The sequence below is a fragment of the Hippocampus guttulatus genome, chromosome 8, assembly GCF_054856545.1.
Source record: "Hippocampus guttulatus isolate MCC_2025c chromosome 8, RoL_Hgut_1.0, whole genome shotgun sequence".
NCBI classification, from domain to species: domain Eukaryota; kingdom Metazoa; phylum Chordata; class Actinopteri; order Syngnathiformes; family Syngnathidae; genus Hippocampus; species Hippocampus guttulatus.
Window position 1 is genome coordinate 18,518,555 of NC_141268.1, and position 22,667 is coordinate 18,541,221.

General features: G+C 39.6%; 1 protein-coding gene and 2 long non-coding RNA genes across 6 annotated transcripts; 2 read left to right on the forward strand and 1 right to left on the reverse strand.

Annotated features, from left to right (window-relative positions):
- Nucleotides 1–1,157: 1,157 nt before the first annotated feature.
- LOC147201602 (dynein axonemal intermediate chain 1-like) lies at nt 1,158–21,425 on the reverse strand. Of its 2 annotated transcripts, XM_086118238.1 has the most exons (20): nt 21,311–21,425; nt 21,080–21,124; nt 20,866–20,958; nt 20,664–20,744; nt 20,026–20,152; nt 19,719–19,774; nt 19,424–19,576; nt 19,292–19,351; nt 19,080–19,205; nt 18,890–18,974; nt 18,646–18,763; nt 18,514–18,557; nt 18,173–18,420; nt 17,929–18,018; nt 17,298–17,385; nt 17,063–17,142; nt 16,552–16,700; nt 15,773–15,872; nt 13,394–13,579; nt 1,158–1,329 (listed from the first exon to the last, which is right to left on the reverse strand). In XM_086118238.1, the coding sequence occupies exons 1-20, from the start codon at nt 21,344–21,346 to the stop codon at nt 1,225–1,227; spliced, it is 2,070 nt and encodes a 689-aa protein (XP_085974364.1). In that variant the 5' UTR covers nt 21,347–21,425; the 3' UTR covers nt 1,158–1,224. The 2 variants fall into 2 exon arrangements, with proteins under 2 accessions (XP_085974364.1, XP_085974363.1); XM_086118237.1 differs by lacking the exons at nt 1,158–1,329; nt 13,394–13,579 and having other exon boundaries at nt 15,504–15,872; nt 21,080–21,121; nt 21,311–21,419.
- Nucleotides 3,064–6,181, forward strand: LOC147201603 (uncharacterized). 2 transcript variants are annotated; one of them, XR_015101654.1, is made up of 4 exons: nt 3,064–3,472; nt 5,132–5,305; nt 5,397–5,589; nt 6,121–6,181. It is a non-coding gene; the product is annotated as an uncharacterized LOC147201603 (long non-coding RNA). The 2 variants fall into 2 exon arrangements; XR_015101653.1 differs by having other exon boundaries at nt 5,397–6,153.
- LOC147201604 (uncharacterized) lies at nt 10,027–12,026 on the forward strand. Of its 2 annotated transcripts, XR_015101705.1 has the most exons (3): nt 10,074–10,385; nt 10,645–11,452; nt 11,523–12,026. It is a non-coding gene; the product is annotated as an uncharacterized LOC147201604 (long non-coding RNA). The 2 variants fall into 2 exon arrangements; XR_015101704.1 differs by having other exon boundaries at nt 10,027–10,385; nt 10,645–12,026.
- Nucleotides 21,426–22,667: the final 1,242 nt, after the last annotated feature.

Sequence of the window (22,667 nt, forward strand, 5' to 3'; positions counted from 1 at the left end):
ATACTCTAAATTGTCCTTAGGTGTGAGTGTGAGCGGGGATGGTTGTTCGTCTCTGTGTGCCCTGCGATTGGCTGGCAACCGGTTCAGGGTGACCCGCCTACTGCCCGAAGACTGCTGGAATAGGCTCCAGCACACATTTATAAATACATACCATAGAAAACTTTGGATTAGCGAGGGCACTTTAGATATCCGTTGGGGTGTACTTTATGCCGAGCACTTTATCGTCTCTGACATCTGGTTCACTTTACACAATCTCCCGCTGACTCTGACCTAAATAATAAGACATGTCGAGTGGATTTTCATAGCCTTGCTTGCTCCCTTTTACTCGCTTTAGGTGTAATGGCCGAATGTCTCAATACATTTGCCCTTATCGTGCACGACACCACGGTTAAACAAAACACAGCAAGAAAGCAGGTTTCACTGTGTCAAAGCAACATCGACGAACAGCCCTCTCCCAACCAAAACCAGAGGAGCTGAACTAACAAATCACAGTTAATGGACAGAGTGCCGCATGTGTCCGCAACAAGATGTCAAGGGTGGGGCATTGAGTGGTACTTCACTGAACAAGAGCGTCACAGACAACCGGCAGCATCACGGCTCAAAGCAAAGCTCTCCCTCTACTGTAGAATGAAGTCAAAAGACTCTTGGTTCATCCCTGGAATGCTGCCCGGGACTGCACGTGCAAGTCAATGAACATCATTTTGTCTGGTTGCGGTCTGAAGACGTTTCATCTATCAGGCTAATTTGTTTTGCCGATCACTCTCACGCACTCTACTTGTTTGGTACATATGGAATTGCCGTTGTGAATTACCGCTGAAGTGCACTGCAGTGCTAATACTGCCCGTTTAATGTAACAAGTGCTACCCGGTATAAATAAATGCATTTTATAATTGAATGTGAGTGATTTGTTTGTTAGGCACCAGCCTTGACGAAGGATGATGACAATAAGACAAAGGGTGATTTTTTTCCAAAATACATCAGGTGTCACCCCTCTATGCATTTTAATGGGAATTTGATCAACTACTCGAAATGGATAGAAAACTAGCATCATAATAACAAACGAATGAATAAAATGTAATTTAAAAAAAACACCTCTTACGTTCATGATGGAAGTGACAAAAGACAATAAATTGACATGCAGGGCAGAAATTACGTCTTTTTTTTTTTCTTTTTTTTTTTTGCACTGACTTCTTGGACACGTGGCGACAAGGAAACGGTGAGGGGTCACTTGACACTGCTTTGCTCCGAGTCCCTCAGTAGGTTGAGAAGCTTCTCCATCTTGGCCGTTTCTACTTCGGGACCTTCGGGCGGCTCTTGACCTTTCTTGCCCTGCAAACACACACATGCAGGCACACAGGATTTCCTTGACCTTTGCTGAGTAAACACAGGGAGATTACATACACGGTGAAGCTGTCTGCAGTCGGTGTATTGAAAACAACAATAAAAAAGAGCAGACTGAGCGACACCGCAAAAACAAAAAATGGTCCGCTTTGTAAAATATTGATTTGTTCGGATTGATGAACGCAGCCATGCCATACATACACACAAGCACACACACACAGACTGTATATCGACGTCAATATTCGACCAGTATTTTTTTTTTGCTTCTATGATTCTCATTATTCCCAACAAAACCCCATTCACAGCATGACAGCCTGCGCTCGTCAACGTGAACAGCATTTCTACGTCGTGTACATCAGCGGCGTTCACTTAACAGCCCTCCAGCTCAGAACAATAGAACAGACAATTAGATTATAAAGGACATTTTGTAAACTTCATTAAATTCCCATTTTCATTGACTGCCTCTCCTTGTTAAACTGCCAATTGTATCATGTCTGATTTGCACACTCTGCATTGGGACATTTTTTCCACGACATCCTGAAATTTGTTTCCGTGCTGCATGTACAAGTGTTGATTTGCCGTTTTCAAGTTTGCACAAATTCTGGGGCCCTCTATGTTCACGTTATTTGCATATTGTTGATAATTTTGCAGTGGGTGTTTGTGTGTTGTGGCTATTTGCCACTCCGGGGTCTTAGAGCACCGTCAGCAGTGCTGAACTTTATAATTATGTCCCAAATGCACTCTCAAGGGCTGAAGTCGAAGGTTAATAATCATGTGTCACCCGGCGTGTGTGTGTGTGTGTGTGTGTGTGTGCGTGTGTGTGTGTGTGTGTGTTTGTATTCATGACATCTCAGGACAATTTTATGATAACACACCTTCACAATGAGGACCTGTGGAAAAATGAGGACATTTTTCGCGTCCTCATATTTCCACGCAGTCTACACTACTCTAGAGCTCACGAGGATACTCCCACACCAAAAATAAGTGATGTCCTGAAAGAGCACAATTTTCAGAAATTGTGTGTTTAAGTGTGTTTAACTTTCGACTCACTTTTCATTTGGAAAACTAGTGGCCAACTTCGGTACCTTAACACACTTTTAACACACTTTCAGTGACGTCATTGTGCAGGACCTCATATGTCATCTTTTTCGGACTGACTCACACATTTTCCCCGCCCTCGTCCTGGTAAGTCACTTCAATTAGCAGTCACACAAAACCCAACATGTGAAGCAGCCAGACAATCCTACAGCCAGATATCTATTAAACTCTCTGAAACAAACACGACCACGCGTGGATGACCACCTGGTAAGCAATTCCTTTTCGTTTATCTTACTGTAACATAGACTTTGTTCAATATAACCGTGTTTAACAGTGCCCACCAAAGGTAATGTCATTCAATTAGACAGCTAGCTAGCTAGCTAGCTAGATCGTTAGCATGCTAATAAGCTTCCAGTAAAAGTAATGTGGACATGTCCTGCAGGCAAGGTTCTAGAAAACCTTTCTAAATCTTTGACAACACAGTCTGTGGAACTTGATTTTGGTGCCAAATGTTTATTTCAGTGCAGTATTTGTTTTATTTGATTGCAGTTAATTGAAATTAGTTAGTACAGGTAGCCTAATGAAAGTGGGCCATGCACTTCTAGCCTTTATGCTAAGTCTGGTGTATTTACACTGTTTATTCTTGTGTTGATTCAATTGTACACCGTTTCAATGAAGAAACAAACAAACGTTTGCAATGAAATTATAGCAGAATTCAGCTTTGTTGGTACATTTGGTCAAGACAATATTGTGTTACTCTATTTTAATTTTACATTGTTATCTGCCTGACAAATGGTTTGCCCGAATCTATTAATCTGACCAGCAAATGTTTGATGAAATGAATTTTTGTATATTTGAGGAAGAAAATAATATTCCTTTGGCTCAGTACTTTCTGAGCCAAAATAAGTGCTGCCATTGTATTGTGCTTGCTTGTCTGGCTGACTTCTTCTCACTTTCCATTGTAGATGTTTACTGGTGGTGATAATGTCACAAAGAAGAGCCAGACTGAGCCCTGAATCTGAGGCTGCTCATTTTATTTTATCTGGAGTCGACAAGCCTTGTTTGAAAGCCCAGTGGATCAATGATTATAAAGGTATGCTATCAATCTACCTGCTATCTAATTCTTATGGCTACCACACGCACATGACAAGAGCTGCAACCAAAGCCTGTCACAGTGACAGATTTTATTCGCACATTGTATTTACCCCAAAAATATCACAATAAACAACAGCATGTTTTTTTTTATGCCATTGATCATATTGGAGCAAAAATAATTGAAGTACTTTTTAAGAGAATGTTTAGCAGCCATTATCATTCAATTCTTGAGAATATTGTATTGCCATGTAGAACTAGGAATATCTTGAAATGAAAAAATAGAAATAGAAATTATTCGGCTTCTGTTAAAATATTGTGCTTCAACAAATATCACAATTCATAAAAAACGCATACTATCTGTAATAGTTGAGGAAAATTAGATGCCTTCAAACTTCCTTCACAATGCCTATTTCACCTGATTGAAGAAGGCTGTGGTAGCTGTTTGACAAATCCACATTTTTATCAGCAATTTGTACTGCCCATCAAAGGTCTCTACTTAGTTTAAAACTGAAAGAATGGTCACAGGAATTATGTATGTCATTACCATTATGACTATTATTGTTGATTGCTTAATTTTTATTTTAATCATAATGTATCTTTTCTATGTGCAGTGGTGTATATTGCTCAGTGGGATTTCTGATTGGAGATCGGAGGTGTGAAAGGCCAGGACAGCTTACAAAGAAATTAGATGAATCCTTTCCCTCCCACAATTGTTAGAGTTGCATTTGTATTTACAAAGAGAAAATAACAAAAATAGAAACGCACAGTTAATCGGATTAAAAAAAACATCCCATCCAACCATTTTCTAACCCATTTATACTAATACGGGCCTGGCTGTGCTGCAGCCGATCCCAGCTGTCTTCGGACAGTAGGCAGGGTACAACTTGAACTGGGTGCCAGCCAATCACAGGACACACAGACAAACCACCATTCACCCTCACAATCACACCGAGGGACAATTTAGTGAGTTCAGTGAACCTACTACGTTGCATGTTTTTGGAATGTGGGAGGAAACCAAAGTAGTCGGAGAAAACCCATGCAGCCATGGGGAGAACTCCACACAAGAAGGCACTGTGAGGCGGACGTGCCAACCAGTCGCACACTGTGCAGCCGCATTAGGTTGCCTGTGACCAAAATAAAAACTATGGTGGTAATGCATTCACCAACATTGCTGCCCATACTTTTTTTTGACCTTATTGCTCTTCTCTTTCTCTCCCTCAACCATATAATGCAGTTTGGAGTGGAATAGTATAGGAACTGAAATTAGGTTTCGAATGTTATCCATTGAGGAAAAATGGTACTTCACTTGACTTATGATGATCACTTTAGTCAAACTGTCGGTCAAACCGCTGGTATTTTTCTTTGCTATTCCATACATTCTGTTCAATTGAAGGCAAGCAATGTAAACAACTCTGATGTAAGGAGCCACATTATTATTTTGTGCTGATACAAATTGCTAAAGAAAATTATCAGCGATTCTGATAATTGTTTTTACATGGAATTATTTTGTTATCGTACCACTAAACATGTTTTTTCCCTTCTTTAAATTTTTATTTTTTGGTCTGCATGTATTTGTGAATATCTGATTAACTGCATTGTGTAAGCCTGATTTGGATTGTATTAATCAACATTTAAGTGTCAACTTTTCGTGTCCTAGGACGTGGTGTATTTACCACGTATCTACAAGTGAACCAATCGAAAAGGGGTTATTTGTGGTTGAGTACCGTGGAGAGTTAATCTCAAGTTATGAACGAGACAAGAGACAGAAAAAGTACACAGAGAAGCAAAATTGTTTCCTGTTTGATTTTGAATGGAAAGGAAGCACATGGTGGTAAGTCAAGATCTAGAAAAACATCATGTGGTTCTGTACAACATTGTAGTTTTACTGGAAAAACATTTCATGTTTCATTGTTCAATTTCAGCATTGATTCCTCCCATGAAGATGGTTCATTAGGTCGACTTGTCAATGATGCTCACAAAGGCCCAAACTGTAGAATGAAAAAGCTGACAATCCAGGATGAACCTCATCTTTGCTTGTTTGCAATTGAAAATATCGAAGCAGGGAATGAAATAACCTATGACTATGGAGATTCTCAGTGGGCATGGAGAGCACTGGTAAGTAATGCCTGAATATACACCTGTAGACAACCAGATCTAATAAGTAAATCATTATATTTCATAGGTGAGTGAAAGATCATTTTCATCAACAGTTTATTACCTTTTAAAAGTTAACACAAGTGTCTGTTTTAGAGGATTATTTGACGTCAACAGAAATTCAAAGACAGGAACATGGACTCCACATTTTTCAGTCATTACATTGATTTAGTCTGAAAGAGTATGTTTCGGGTGTTGTCTTTATTATTTGAACTCAGTCGTGTCTGATGTCCTGAAATTGTTAGCTATCAGAGCTGTACAGTGGTAAGTACCATAAAGAGTACTGTACTACACAGTACTTGTGCTGTGAATGTGGTCACTGAAAAAAGTAGTTCAATTTATTCAAAAGTCATATAACTACGACATATTTCTGACACTCTATGGTTGGTATAATGTTGCTTTTCATGATTTCAGTCATGCCCTCATACTTCTTCAGTTACTGAAGAATACTTTTTAGAATATTTCTGATACTGTAATATTGCTATGTTGCAGACACCAGATGTTGGTATCCTGACTGAACCTTCTGGAGACCAAGAAAGGAGTGAGAGATCCACTTCATCCTTACAACAGGTGACTACGTCTTATCATTATATACCAGTTTTGAGTTTACAGCTTTCTTTGACAAACACAGGAGAAGTTATAAATCAGAAACGTGGCCTCTCCATGATTTCAGTCGTCATGTCCTCATATTTCTTTAGACCTGAAAAACCTGAGTGTGTTTCAGGTGACATGACTTGTCTTAACCTAACTCTGGAGAGGTTGTGTCTGAATGTCCCCATATTGCTGTTCCACAGAGCTGAACAGTGTTAACTTTCTATAGTGTGGTATATTAATCCCAAACTCTCCTGTGAGCAATGTTCAATGAGAAATAATGTTTATTCATTTCTTAACTGGTCAGAATGAAGAATGCTGAATGTTTTGACACCGTAATGTTGTTATGTTGCAGATACCAAGTGACGGGATCCTGACGGAACCTTCTGGACACCAAGAAGGGAGTGAGAGATCCACTTCATCCTTACAACAGGTTACTACGTTTTATCATTATATACCAGTTTTGAGTTTACAGCTTTCTTTGACAAACGCAGGAGAAGTTATAAATCAGAAACATGGACTCTCCATGATTTCAGTCGTCATGTCCTCATATTTCTTTAGACCTGAAAAACCTCAGTGTGTTTCAGGTGACATGACTTTTGTCTTAACCTAACTCTGGAGAGCCTGTGTTCGAATGTCCCCATATTGCTGTTCCACAGAACTGAACAGTGTTAACTTTCTACAGTGTGGTATATTAATCCCAAACTCTCCTGTGAGCTATGTTCAATGAGAAATAATGTTTATTCATTTCTTAATTGGTCAGAATGAAGAATGCTGAATATTTTGACACCGTAATGTTGTTATGTTGCAGATACCAAGTGACGGGATCCTGACTGAACCTTCTGGAGACCAAGAAGGGAGTGAGAGATCCGCTTCATCCTTACAACAGGTTACTACGTCTTATCATTATATACCAGTTTTGAGTTTACAGCTTTCTTTGACAAACGCAGGAGAAGTTATAAATCAGAAATGTGGCCTCTCCATGATTTCAGTCGTCATGTCCTCATATTTCTTTAGACCTGAAAAACCTGAGTGTGTTTCAGGTGACATGACTTGTCTTAACCTAACTCTGGAGAGGTTGTGTCTGAATGTCCCCATATTGCTGTTCCACAGAGCTGAACAGTGTTAACTTTCTATAGTGTGGTACATTAATCCCAAACTCTCCTGTGAGCAATGTTCAATGAGAAATAATGTTTATTCATTTCTTAACTGGTCAGAATGAAGAATGCTGAATATTTTGACACCGTAATGTTGTTATGTTGCAGATACCAAGTGACGGGATCCTGACTGAACCTTCTGGAGACCAAGAAGGAAGTGAGAGATCCACTTCATCCTTACAACAGGTTACTACGTTTTATCATTATATACCAGTTTTGAGTTTACAGCTTTTTTTGACAAACGCAGGAGAAGTTATAAATCAGAAACGTGGACTCTCCATGATTTCAGTCGTCATGTCCTCATATTTCTTTAGACCTGAAAAACCTGAGTGTGTTTCAGGTGACATGACTTTTGTCTTAATCTAACTCTGGAGAGCCTGTGTTCGAATGTCCCCATATTGCTGTTCCACAGAACTGAACAGTGTTAACTTTCTATAGTGTGGTATATTAATCCCAAACCCTCCTGTGAGCGATGTTCAATGAAAAACAATGTTTATTCATTTATTAACTAATCAGGATGAATAAATTAGAATATTTCTGACACTGCACTGTTGCTTTGTTGCAGACACCAGGTGTTCGGATCCTGATGAAACCTTCTGAAGATCAAGAAAAGAGTGGAAGATTCACTTCATCCTTACAACAGGTCATTGCATTTTATCAGTGTATACCAGTTTTGAGTTTACAGCTTTCTTTGACAAACACAGGAGAAGTTATAAATCAGAAACATGGACTCTCCATGATTTCAGTCGTCATGTCCTCATATTTCTTTAGACCTGAAAAACCTGAGTGTGTTTCGGGTGACATGACTTTTGTCTGGACCTAACTCTGGAGAACCTGTGTTCAAATGTCCCCATATTGCTGTTCCACAAAGCTGAACAGTGTTAGTTTTCTATAGTGTGGTATATTAATCCCAAACCCTCCTGTGAGCGATGTTCAATGAAAAACAATGTTTATTAATTTATTAACTAATTAGGATGAATAAATTTGAATATTTCTGACACTGCAATGTTGCTTTGTTGCAGACACCAGGTGTTCGGATCCTGATGAAACCTTCTGAAGATCAAGAAAAGAGTGGAAGATTCACTTCATCCTTACAACAGGTCATTGCATTTTATCAGTGTATACCAGTTTTGAGTTTACAGCTTTCTTTGACAAACACAGGAGAAGTTATAAATCAGAAACATGGACTCTCCATGATTTCAGTCGTCATGTCCTCATATTTCTTTAGACCTGAAAAACCTGAGTGTGTTTCAGGTGACATGACTTTTGTCTTAACCTAACTCTGCAGAGCCTGTTTTAGAATGTCCCCATATTGCTGTTCCACGGAACTGAACAGTGTTAACTTTCTATAGTGTGGTATATTAATCCCAAACTCTCCTGTGAGCAATGTTCAATGAGAAATAATGTTTATTCATTTCTTAACTGGTCAGAATGAAGAATGCTGGATATTTTGACACCGTAATGTTGTTATGTTGCAGACACCAAGTGACGGGTACCTGACTGAACCTTCTGGAGACCAAGAATGGAATGAGAGATCCACTTCTTCCTTACAACAGGTTACTACGTTTTATCATTATATACGAGTTTTGAGTTTACAGCTTTCTTTGACAAACGCAGGAGAAGTTATAAATCAGAAACATGGCCTCTCCATGATTTCAGTCGTCATGTCCTCATATTTCTTTAGACCTGAAAAACCTGAGTGTGTTTCAGGTGACATGACTTTTGTCTTAACCTAACTCTGGAGATCCTGTGTTCGAATGTCCCCATATTGCTGTTCCACAGAACTGAACGGTGTTAACTTTCTACAGTGTGGTATATTAATCCCAAACCCTCCTGTGAGCGATGTTCAATGAGAAATAATGTTTATTCATTTCTTAACTGGTCAGAATGAAGAATGCTGAATATTTTGACACCGTAATGTTGTTATGTTGCAGACACCAAGTGACGGGTACCTGACTGAACCTTCTGGAGACCAAGAATGGAATGAGAGATCCACTTCATCCTTACAACAGGTTACTACGTCTTATCATTATATACCAGTTTTGAGTTTACAGCTTTCTTTGACAAACACAGGAGAGGTTATAAATCAGAAACGTGGACTCTCCATGATTTCAGTCGTCATGTCCTCATATTTCTTTAGACCTGAAAAACCTGAGTGTGTTTCAGGTGACATGACTTTTGTCTTAACCTAACTCTGTAGAGCCTGTGTTCGAATGTCCCCATATTGCTGTTACACAGAGCTGAACAGTTTTAACTTTCTATAGTGTGGTATATTAATCCCAAACTCTCCTGTGAGCGATGTTCAATGAAAAACAATGTTTATTCATTTATTAACTAATTAGGATGAATAAATTTGAATATTTCTGACACTGCACTGTTGCTATGTTGCAGACACCAGGTATTCGGATCCTGATGAAACCTTCTGAAGATCAAGAAAAGAGTGGAAGATTTACTTCATCCTTACAACAGGTCATTGCATTTTATCAGTGTATATCAGTTTTGAGTTTACAGCTTTCTTTGACAAACACAGGAGAAGTTATAAATCAGAAACATGGACTCTCCATGATTTCAGTCGTCATGTCCTCATATTTCTTTAGACCTGAAAAACCTGAGTGTGTTTCAGGTGACATGACTTTTGTCTTAACCTAACTCTGGAGAGGCTGTGTCTGAATGTCCCCATATTGCTGTTCCACAGAGCTGAACAGAGTTAAACTTTCTATAGTGTGGTACGTTATTCCCAAACTCTCCTGTGAGCAATGTTCAATGAGAAATAATGTTTCTTCATTTATTAACTGGTCAGAACGAAGAATGCTGAATATTTTGATGTTGTTTAAATATCATTTTTAAAACATCTAACATTCTGCGTTTACCCTGAAACAAAAGCATTTTGTCCTGTCTGTTTTTTTTTAACCCAACCAGATGAAGTAACCACGAGCGATGACGATTTGAGCAAAGAAACCAATGCTGACCTTAATCAAGAAAAAGCGATTCTCACTTACACAGAAAATGGTAATGTCCTCAAGTTATGACATAAGACAGAGTAAATTGGTGCCTGATAATCTCAGTCTTTATGCACAACTATGTATGAATTAGAAACAATTTACTACAGTATTTGAAAATGGTGTTGAAAGATGCAAAATGTGCAGGTTGAAAACACATTAGGCCTCGACAGCCGAAAGAAAATTGAGAAATTAGGAGACGATTTGGCACATATAAGAAAGCAATGGTGAAAAGCCACATTCAACTATTTTTGTATAATTTTTCAAAGGCTCAAGCTCTGACACTTCTGGGAACCCAAGCCATGCATATGCGCCATCTACATCGGACAACATGGAAGGCACTTCTGCTTCAACCACCTTTGACAACACTGACGACAGTTTTGTCGCAACCCTGGAAAACATTTCTGCTCCAACCCAGTTAGAGAACGTGGACGACACTTCCTTCTCAATCACACGGGACAACAAAAACACCAGTTAAAGTTAAACAAAAATGGCAAAAATTAACATATCTTAATTGAAGTTGAAGTACTTTTGATGAACAAAAAGTCAAAGTGCTCCAATGAAAAGCAAGGTTAAAGAGCATTTTTTTCAAAATTCTCATTATTTCCTGGAATATCTTATTTTGCATTTTTAACATTTGCAATGCCATTTTTAATAAATAATGCCTTCTTTTACAGGTGGGAATAAGAGACGTACGTGGACAGATGATGAAGTGAAGGCTGTTGAGAGACATATGTTTGATTTCATAACAAGCCATAACGTTCCAGGTAAAACGAGCTGTGAGTCCTGTCTCCACGCAGAGCTAGTAGCTCTGAAAGACAGAGACTGGGTGTCCATCAAAAACTACATCCACAACAGGATAACTGCATTAAAAAGGGAAATGAATAGATAGTCCATTGAAATGCGAGCACGCCTGGGTACATTTCAGTTCAAGTTAACTATAGCAATAGCAATGGTGCATTTAGGGTGGGATGGTCAATTACGGATTTCATATTTGTTGTTGAATACTGTGTTTCACATTTATTGTTTCATGAGCTTCAAGAGCAAATTGGAAAATCCTTGGAGATGTACGAACATGTAAGGTATACTGTATATCAGGCATGTCCCGATCTGGGCCGGGAGGGCAACTGTCGTGCCTGTTTTCCAGCTCTCGCGGCTGCATCACACCTGATTCAGATGATCAGTTCAACAGTCAGCTCTGATGCAGCATTAGAACATCCTGGGAGAGCTGGAAAACAAAAAGACAGCGGCCCTCGAGGACCGACTTTGGACACCCCTGCTGTATATAAACGTACGTACAATATACAAACTTCTCACAAAAGATAGGCTTATTAGGTTTGAGGTGATATTTCAGAAAAACCCTAAAACATTTGAATTCATCCTATTTCAAGAATTTCAATACTTTTTGAAAAGTTGCTTTTGTCTAACAGGTAGCTAAAGAAGAAGTTGCTACACACATGGCACAATATATGGCCACATTTATTAAAAATTCTTCATCACAGTATTCACATTTTGACATAATCTTCTTCAGTTCAAACAACCCTCATCTATTGCACTGCCTTGTGTCATGGAGAGGAGGTGGCATGTTTTCTGTGTTCATAATTTCATATTTGTCAGCAATTAAAAAATAAGAAAGTGGACTGACCACATATTTAACTGTCTCTTCTTCTTCACAGCTTAGTTTTACTGTCTTGTATTATTACCGTGAATATCAACGACTGTTTGGCACATTCGCCTCATAGTTCAGCAATTGATAGTTTGAATCTGGGCTTCCTTCCTTTGTAGAGTTCTCCCCGTGCCCGAGCATGACAATTGGGCACATGTGCCTAACATATACTGTTGGTATGTAACAGGAGTCAATCTAAAAATTACACACTTTACTCTTAGCTGGTCTTCATAAGTCATATATACTTGAAAATGATGTGTATCTAGGGGGCTCAAAATTCACAAAAACATGAAATGGCAGTGTGTTTGAGGTGACTGTCTCCATAATACACAAAAACCTGTCAATGTCCTCATATGTAGTAGTTTTGTCATAAATCAAAAAAAAATTACGTCCTAGCCAAAATCTGAATAGATGGGTGTCTTCCTGATTTTTTTTCATGGTTACCATATTTTTTTGGAGCCTGTAGGACCACGGGAAAGGCATGTACCCATATGTCGGGTGAACAAACGGACGTCCTGAAAATGCACCAAAACACGTATGTGTGTGTGTGTGTGTGTGTGCGCGTGTGTGTGTGTGTGTGTGTGTGTTTTCAATGCTGAAGAGATCCGTTTGTGAGTATGGCCGACAATGCTTTGTAAAATGTGTAACACATTACGATTATGAGCATTTAAGTGATTTTCATTGCACCATTAAAAAAGGAATAATACAAATCAAATTGGACTGGTTCCAGATTTCAATTGTAAGTGTTTATATGTCTGTTCACATCTACTTTAGATTCCAATGGGTTTAAGTTGTGTCCAAATTCTGAGCGTGAATCATTCTGGGATCTGCACTTATTATGGTAAGGAGAACATTTGCGTAAAAAAAAAAAAGAATAATATCAGTGTAAACTGTATCCCGATGCGTATATGAAACGTGCTGTAAGCAAATGGTGAATATTTAATGCGTTGAAAGTCTTTGGTTGATTAAATTCAATACATTTAAGGTCAGAACTGCCGGTAAGCCCCGTAGGCATAGTAAAACGGATAAATTGCAGGAAAACAGTTCTAATCTTTTAAAGAAGACAAGTTAGATCATCTCTCTTTTGCCCCTGCGGTGATATATCTAATGACAAGCGGCTCAGTGTACACATTGCTAATTGTTGACTGGCCCGAATAAGAAAAAAAAAGCAGGAGGGACACGATCGATTGTTGGCGCTGATAGCAAGTTAGAGGAGCAGCTGCTCTTCAGTAAAATGAGCCGTAGGTGATAAATACAGAACAAGGGAGCAATGTAATGTGTCAGGGACATGGGACAAGGGTACAAACAAATGGCCGCTACTTCCCGGGGATCTTCTTGATCAGGACTCTTACCTTTGGTTTCTTACGGAGGTTTGGGGACAGTTTCAGGCTGATGACAGAGCCTCTGTCGTCTCCCACGATGATGATGGGATGGAAAGGATTAAATTCAATGTGAGTCAGTTTGGTCTTATTTTTTGCCACCACCGGCTGCTGGCAGATAGCCTGATATTTGTTGATGCTCAGGTCAAAAACGTGGACCTGGAAAATATGATCAGGACACTTCATGAGCTGTGCAAACAATGGATACCTGCGCTCGTCGACCACGAAATTAAAGCACCTGTAGAATCTCATGAGATCCAATCGAAGAGCTGCGTTTTAAATTCTGTCTTTACAAAGACTTGTTTTCTGAGCACCTAAAGGCCTTCCATTTTCTTAAAAGCTCATAGCGCGCCTTAATATCTCATGTGCCTTGTGTATGGTTATTACGGTAATATGTCCACCCCAAAATGGCTCCCTGCTAGAGACATGCTACAACGCAGAGTTCAAACTTAAGGCGATCGGTTACGCAGTTGAACACGGAAATGGAGTCAATGTTATAACTTGCTGTTGGTTAAGTGAACTGTGTCGCTGCTTTATTAAATAAGTTTTACTGACATCTGATCGTTCTGTTGGCGTTTCCTCAAGCATAGCTCCATCTAGTGGATGCATTGTAGATTGAGTGTTATAAAGCGGTGCGTCCAATATATGAAAAAAAATGACAAAATAGGCCATTCATTGAAGGTGCGCCTCATAATCCAGTGCGCCTTTTAGTGTGGAAAATACGGTACAGCTATTTTATTGTAGAATTGACAGCGCGTCATACTGAAAGGTGCTTTTAATAGCTTCCCCCCTCTCTCATGACGCGAAATAATATTTTTCACTTTGGGCAAATGAGTGACTTTCGAAAGCAAAGATGACAGCGCAAATATGGGGTTTCACAATAATCTCACTAGGGCCCACCGATATTTCATCTTGACATGACAATTCCACATCTGTCAGCTCTGATTTCAAGTCTCCTAAAATGGGAACAGAGTTGTCTTGGCAGAGCACGTTCTTTTTCGCGCCTCGGGCCACCAGGCATGTTGTCATCCTCACAAACACATGATCACAGACAGTATCAGTCGAAATGAGTCAAACTGATGTCACAGAAAATGACAAATGCCAAGTATGAATATGGCTATACTGTATTGTATTATGTCCTGGAACTGTTTTCTCAAAATCCTCTTAAAATTGACTTCCAAAGGGATAATTTCGCATCTGATTAATTCCATGCAGTTTGGATTGACAGGTGACATACCCAAAAGTGACATTTACAAATGTAATGACTGGCTTACATTTGGAAAACACAGCGTGAGCTGTTCACTTTCTCAGTATTAGCTTGGCAGAACAGTTGAAAATTGGGTACAGCCCAAAGATTAAGAAAAAAAAAAGTCGACTGATGATAATGAGCCATTACGGTTTAATATTCTCATGTTTTGCACTGTTTTAACTGTGAAGAGTATTTACTTTGGAAAATGCTGGCCAAGGAATTCACCAAACTTTAACTGACTTCTTAAGAACTGATGATACACGTCACTCTCGTTTTACATATTATATTACAGCTGAGACTTAATTGACCATTTTTTACTGCCTTTTTTTGATATGGTGGAGAGATTTATTTATATATATATATATTTTTTTTTTGTGACAAAACAGAAGCAGTCAGAGGTGTGTGTGAGGACTAATTAATACTTGCCCAGCGGCATGGACAATGTCCCAATGTGGAAAAAAAATGCATCAGCAAAAAGATGAGAATTGCTGTTTTATTGACAGTACAGTATATCCACGGTTTTAAATTATGCGGGCACTCCTGTTTTGCTCGTGAGTGAGATTCCATGTAAACAATGTGGCATTTGCAAGGCCATTCAATTTTGATGTGAAACCCGGAAGGGGGTAGTGGGGGAGGGAGTACAGTAATTTCCATTCTCATTAACACCGCAAGTCATTTTGAAAATGTCAGTGAAAAATGCATTGTGATGACAAGATTTTGGCACATGCAGAAAGTGTGTATGTTTGAAAGGTTACACTTTGGTGCTGCTCCATATTAAGATTGCTAAACCTTGGCAGCGGTGCGCTATTATGTCTACTGAAAATGTGCTTTTATTTATTTATTTTAAGTCAGCTGTCACCTTGATAAGAAGATTGAAAAAAAACAGGATACAATTGAAAAGCTTTGGACAGACTTTATTGTGCTGCTAAATTTGAATGTGTCTCCACAATTGTGGATGTGTCAACTAAGATCTTGCTTATGTTTCGCCACAGTGGCTTAATCTTGATCACTTCAAACCATCAAATCTTATCAGATTATTGTTTGATTATTGGCTTGTTTTTTTTTTTTACCTGCTTGATTTGTTACTTTCAAATGATTCTTACCAATCCTTCTGTGGTGACAGCAGCAAAGCTAGTGGAGGAGTGTGGTGCCCAGGCCACATCAGCAACTGGAGCGTTGAGCTCAATTGTGAACATGGGAGTGCTGGAAAAAAAACAAATAAACATTTCAGACAAGTCCTGGTCAGTATAATCGGTCTTCATTCGTAATATATTGAAGGATTCTTTAGCAAGCCCTAGTGGGGTTTTGTTCAGGCAATTTTGAAATGTTTCAAACATGACTGACTTAGTTTTCACCTGAGTTGGACAATTTTCATGGTAGTAGTAGTAGTAGTAGTAGATTTTATTTATAAGCGCCTTTCAAGACACCCAAGGACACTTTACAATAACAAAAAACACAAAACAATACGGGTTGAGCAGCGGCAGCCAAAACGCGCCAGCGTTCACTCAACCCGAAAGTCAGAAAGCGATTTTCTAAGAAAGTGTCAACAAAATGATAAGGACAGGTAAATAAAAAACGTACAGGCCGGAGATAGGTAAAATGAGGGATGGAGAAAGGATATAAGGGACGTTGAGGGCAACAATGTATGATACATAATGTTAGGGATGATTGTTTTTTTTCGATATGAATGGTTTACCGTCATGTAGCGGTCAAGCTAACACGTCTGACAAAAGTGTTATAAAATCATATGTAGAGAATATAAAGTCATGCGCAGTAAAATGATATACCCTGTATGTAGAAACACACCTATATAATCTTCATTGTATTCAAAATAAGATGTTTCTTGCTGATTTTTGAATCTTTCATCCAGCATTGGTCTTACTTGACAGTATGGTCCCAGATCTTGATGGTCCAGTCTGAGCTGCAAGATATGAAAACCTTTGGGTGGTAAGGATTCCACTTCACGGCATCCACTGCCATGTTGTGGGCAGTGTAAGTCTCGAGGAACTGGCTGGAGTATTTTTTGGAGCACTAGGGAATGGCAAGAACATTTTACTGTCAACCAAAAGTGATTGATAAACTTTTCTCTCAATTGTTCAAATATACACTTTTGAAATTGTCAAACACCTAATGTGGTCATTAGAATACAATAGAATTTGCAAAATGTTGTTGTTCATTTGAAAGAAGAATTAAATCTTGTGTGGTGGAAGTTTTGAAAAGTCTAATTTTAAGAACTTCACAGTTTGGATTGCAGGTCTGAGTGCGGTGACAAATAAAGTGCGCACTCTCAGACTAAATCAGCTTTATGGCTTGTGGGCACAGCTGCTGTATTTCAAGCCTCTGACAGTTCATTGACAGCCAAATCTTGGGCGGCGGAATGAATTTCAACATACCTTATGTATTTTACCCTCCTCAGTGCCAACGACAAAAAGAGAGTCGGTCTGTTTGTGGAAGTCAAAGCATGTACCGCCAACTGGAGACAAGGATGATGGATGGAGGCATTTAAAAGTGCAGTCCACAATGAAAGACAGCGGCCCGACGAATGTACATAAAGAATTCCGTGAGAAAAATTAGATCTACAATTTCTGGTACGGTTTACGATACGACCACAAGGAAGTGAAATCTCACCAGTGCTGCGATCCTGAATACCATCAGGACCGTCCAACACAGCATCAGCCACTGTGAGCCTGATCGTGTCTGAGAAGACCAGCTCATTCTGCAGACATGCAAATAACATGCGAAACACATTTATTAGATCACAAAAAAAAAAAAAGAACAGAGACCCGACAGCGCAATGAACTGCTCTCATGTCAACTCATTCGATTTCAATGAGCAGTCAAGATTTTGCCATTTTGAAACGGAAGGAGGGATTTCAAATTGAATGCCAGCGTTGGCGGTTTAATAAAATTGTTAGCACTGCGTTGCATGTGGAAATGTTAATTACTTCGTACACCATTCAGCAGCTATGCTGCAGAAGGAAGCACAATAAACACAAATATCTGGGGGGGAGATACCGGATAGTTAACTCATTCACTCCCAAAGACGTTTTTAAACGTCTTTTCAGACTTGGTCCAGAATTGGCTGGTACTGAATGAGTTAAAAACTGTAGCCGCTAAAACACAGGAAAGGAGTCCTTTGCCTTTGGCTAAGCCATTTTGTGTCTGATTTTGTTCAGACTACAAAACCTATTGTGTGTTGACAAGTAACCTTGGATTGTACCATCTAAACATAATATATAAGTAACGGTCATAAAACTAACCTTAATGAGTGCCCATGACACAACACGGCCATCTGAGGACACAGAATAGAAATTGTGCTTGTTGTCCATGTCGTCATTCTGCCATCGTACCTGATTGGAAAGCCATCATCAATTGCAATAAACCAATTCTTTACATGACAGAACATGACTGATAAATATATCAATCCATTTTCTTTTCCGCTTGACCTCAGTAGGGTCGCAGGTGAGCTAATTATATTGTACGTACCGTAATATAATCCCTCACCTGCCAGACAGGGTCAGTGTGCTTGCCAGTTTTCGCATTGCTCTTGTATTCAGGTTCTGGTACCTTCTTCTTCAAGTTGTACACACAAACGCAGCCATCATAGAAACCGGCGGCTACCAGATAGGAATGTCGCTTATGAATATCGAGGCTCAGGACGCCAGAACCTGTTGGGAAGATGTACTCGGGGAAGGTGGAGTTCTTCAAGGTGTAGAAGAGGAGCATCCCGCGGCCCTGTTTGCTGAAGTCATCTTAGGATAGATGAAATGTTTCTTCCGTCATGCTAAGAACCACATACGCTTCTCGGAAAGGTAATGATTCATTGGTTCGTGTCGATGACTTACAAGATCCCAAGGCCACACCAAAAAAATCGGGATATTTCTCATTCCTGTGGAATAAGGCGCATGCATACATTACTCGTCTTGCGCTGCATTGGCGTTTAAGCTAGCACGTGGCGTGTTGGTGAGCAAGCCTACCAGCAAAGTGCTGTGACGCACATCCATTTGGCTTTGTCGTACTGGAACTTCCACAAGGGAAGAAGAGTGCCCTCTTGCTCCCTAAATTCATCCGCCGCATCCTCAAAGTATTTGAAATCTGAAAGGACGCACAGGGAAAAATGGAAACTGTTATAGTAGCGGTGTGACAGACTGCAATATAGTCGGTCCTTTGAATCGATAATCTCACACGATTAACACAGTGTCGGACAAATAATAAACCCACCTTGTGCTATGTCATTGCATGTATTCTGATTGACCATTCGTTCCAACAGTGCGACTGGCATGGCCATTGGTGTGATGTCATCACTCTGCAGAGATTAAAAAATATAAACAATTTGTCAGGCCAATACAGAAAAAGATTGTTTCTTGTTGCACAATGAGCAAGAAAAAACACGGCAAGTAAGTTGAGCTACCGGCGTGTCATTCAATATCTTCTTTTTGTTCTGGTCACCATCTTTCTTTATTTGGAAGGCTCTCTGCTTGTCTTTTTTCATTTCTTGTTTCTGCAGCTCCTCCGTGTACGCATCATATATCTCCCACTGAAAAGACCAAAAGTGCCGTTGAGCATTTTTGAGCATTCTTAGCTGCTCTAAGCGGAATTTGAAGTCAGAGAATATTCGGCCACCTGAGTAGCGGTGGCCGAATAGTTGCAGCGTGGAGGCGGTACCGTCTGGCAGCTTCTATCCTGCATGGAAACAGAATTTGAAGTCTTGACGAATTGATATAGAAATGAGACGGGGTTTTTTTTCATTCCTACCCGCAGTGCATTATTGAGTGTTTGCGAAGCTCTTTCGATGAAATTGAACTGGTTTGTACATTTTGGCTCCTGCTCATTTGTTTTGGAGGCAACGCTATCTGGCCTGTCATCTTCTCCAGCATCCTCATCCTCACCTCCATCTCCAGACGCATCCTGCAAGGAAACCGACAAAGAAGCTGTCGCTAAAATCACACTGAACGACGACTTAAGGATCCTACCATTACCAGAACTGAATGGTTGTTTTTCACATTCCCCAAAAAAGGATTTCATTAAAATGAATAAAAACACAATTTACCAGTGTTTCTGTTTTTCCCTCATCAGGCTCGACTCCAGTATCAACCGTTGTTGTCTCTGTACACAATCAAGACCCAAATCACACTTGAAATGCAAGTTTGTTTGTTTTTTATTTCAAAACCTGTTAATAGTGACATCTAGTGGCTACAAGTATGAACTGCACTAGAATTCAGTCAGCCGAAGTGGTCTACGCGAACAGAAAGAACGCTGCCTGCAGTTGTAATAACACACAAAAGGCCTGTATTGACCCCCCAATTTTTTTTCTTGAAATAGAAAATGTTGCAGGTGTCAGCGAACGCCGCAAACACCTTCAGGAAGGTCTTCACTGGCTGCCAGCCTCCGAGCCTCATCAGAGTCCTGATGAATGAGACAACCATCCAGGACAAAGTGGACAGCCAGCTGATCAACAACACTGGTCAGCTTGAAAGCACCTTCCTGAAAATATTCAAAAATATCCATTCAGTGTCCTATGGGCTTGGGGTGATTGATCTGATCGTTATGATATGCAACGACGAACCTCTGGTTTATCAAAAAATCTGACAAATAGCAATACAGAACACTGGCAATGATTGTATCTCACTTAATTTTCAATTTTTCAATTTTCAATTTGGATTTGCTAAAATAAAATGACAGTGGAGGCATTCTCATTCTGATGTTGGTCAAAAGTCGATGTGTTGTTTTGAAAAAGATGTATTCAAATAGATTGAATGTTTGTAGCAAAAAAAAAATTGTATCAAAACAATTGGATGCCATATATGAAATGTTACAGTGGTCAAAAATCGCTTTATTATTTTGTCATTAAGATGCAAAGTTTTGCTTTTGGACATTTCACTTTCATCTGTCTCATGGCATTAATTTTAGCACAAACTAAAACGAATAATTTGTTGCCACGACAGCTGTGATTCGTCTATTTACAAGAGCGCTCAGACTGCTGTAATATTCTGACCTTGAAGCTGTATCGGACGATATTTTGCGGCGCGTGTGGATTTCTGGCTGTCAGAATCCTTGTGACTTCCTCCTTCAGCTCCTTAGTTGGATTAATATAGAAACAAGCAGAGAACATAGTATGACCCTGAGTCATTTATCAGGGTAACTCATATTGTCAACATGATGATTCGTTTTGTCGTTTTGTGTGAGCTCTCTCTTACAGCTTCAGTGAGATCCAGTTGATCAGCAGGTTTCGTAAGTTTGCCATGAGTCCTTTCTTCCCAGCCATAATCACCAAAGTCATCTTCCTCATCCTGTAATGGGGCATGCAGTTGCTGTGTTTTTTTCTCATCCTCCATCATTTGTTTTTAGTGAAGAATTAATATAAGAAACATAAATTGTGTGTGTGTGGGTGTGTTTTGGAATGAGACTTACCTTTCTCTTGTTGGTTGCTTTTTGTGACTTTGCAGCAGGCACCTTCTTAAAAGTTAAGTATTACAAAACAAATCAAAACCCAACAATGATAGGATTACACATGCTCAACTAAAATTTCAATATTACCTATAGAATGTTTTTGGTTTTTTTCAGTGAGCCACCGCCCCATGTTATCTGTTTCCCTATTTCTCATGCACTTAATTCCATGTCAACTCCGTTGATCATTTTTACCTTTTTCCCGGGTGCTGCAACATTATTGGTCGGCATCTTCAAAAAGGTCAACTTTGGAGCCAAAGCAAAGTGCCAGCAGATGAAGCCAGGCTTGGCTGCCCCTGTTGTATACCGGTTGCCCAGACAACCACAAGTCTCAATAGAGCTTCTTCGATTGTCCTTCTGGCAGCTCGCAAACAACTCGTGGTGTGCGTTACTGCCACCCGCGGATAATACCTCTGCTTGACCCACTTAAGTTATCATCAAAATAAACATGCTTCCGTCATGCATGCATGCACCACATTTGAGCTGATTAATCTGAGTAGCAAAACAGAACAAGCATACGTGTCCACACGCCACCAAATCCGATCTGAAGAGTTCACTTTTTACATTTTGAAGCTTGTGCCACTGTCATCCCCTTTTGTTTTCTTTAGCTGGGCTATTTACAGGAGTTCGGTGCCACCACCATGTGAGCGTTTAATACATGTCTTGTTTTGACCATTTCTGTGTGGACAACTGTGGGAAAACTTTGAGTTCATTTTCAGGATGAATATTTTGGCATATCCTGACATTGGAACAGGGTTGCAAAATTAGGGCCCGGCAAAGAAGGTTTTCTCTCTCTGCCTGCAGCTCAGCGGCATTTTCAGAAGTTTTATGACAGCCGCACTGATCCAGCGCGCTATACAATTTGTGCTTCAGGTTGTTGAGTATCATAACCTTCCGCTTGAAGCTGAAGTCGGTACAGGCGATGTTTTCAACACTCTCTGCTGAATCTAGTGTTTGTTTATTCTGAGTTCCATTGCAACCGTCGAAAATAGACGTTCCCTGACTTTTGCCTGCTCTGGGAGGGTGGTATTTTGAGTCAGTGATGGTAGTATCAAGCCTTCTGCTGTATTTCATGTCAGAAACCAAATATTGACATGAATAGTGTACTGTAAATTGTACTCCGGCAGTGTGATAGCCATAAACATTCTGAAACATGGTCCTTTTGAGAGCCTTAGCCTTTAACAAGAGAATGATATGCTTACAAGACTGTACAGCCTACGCTGTCAAATAATGATGGCCCGACGTCTGTCCGAATGATACCTGAACCAAAATTGAAAAAAAAAAGGAAATGTATGGTGACTTTAGGGACACATAACGTATATTGGGATAGCCTTTCAAGATTTAAATGATATGAATCTCATTATATTTGAGCAAAATTCCTAGGCAAACTGGTCAGTATAAATGGACACAACGAAATAAATGTAACAGTAACCAATGTTGTTTCCACACCAATTTCCAAATCGTCATTTACATTCAGGTTCTTCTACCAGGGTACCAGTTTGCGTGGATGCGAATATAATATACTGTATAATATACAATATTTGAGGGATGC

What these genes read in the sequence shown, in the direction of transcription:
- LOC147201602 (XM_086118238.1), bottom strand. Translation starts at nt 21,346, where the DNA reads ATGCCGACCAATAATGTTGCAGCACCCGGGAAAAAG. An exon ending in TGCGTCACAGCACTTTGCTG is followed by an intron (nt 18,558 to 18,645) that starts GTAGGCTTGCTC and finishes CTTATTCCACAG; the next exon opens with GAATGAGAAATATCCCGATT. An exon ending in TATTCAGGATCGCAGCACTG is followed by an intron (nt 17,143 to 17,297) that starts GTGAGATTTCAC and finishes CCTTGTCTCCAG; the next exon opens with TTGGCGGTACATGCTTTGAC.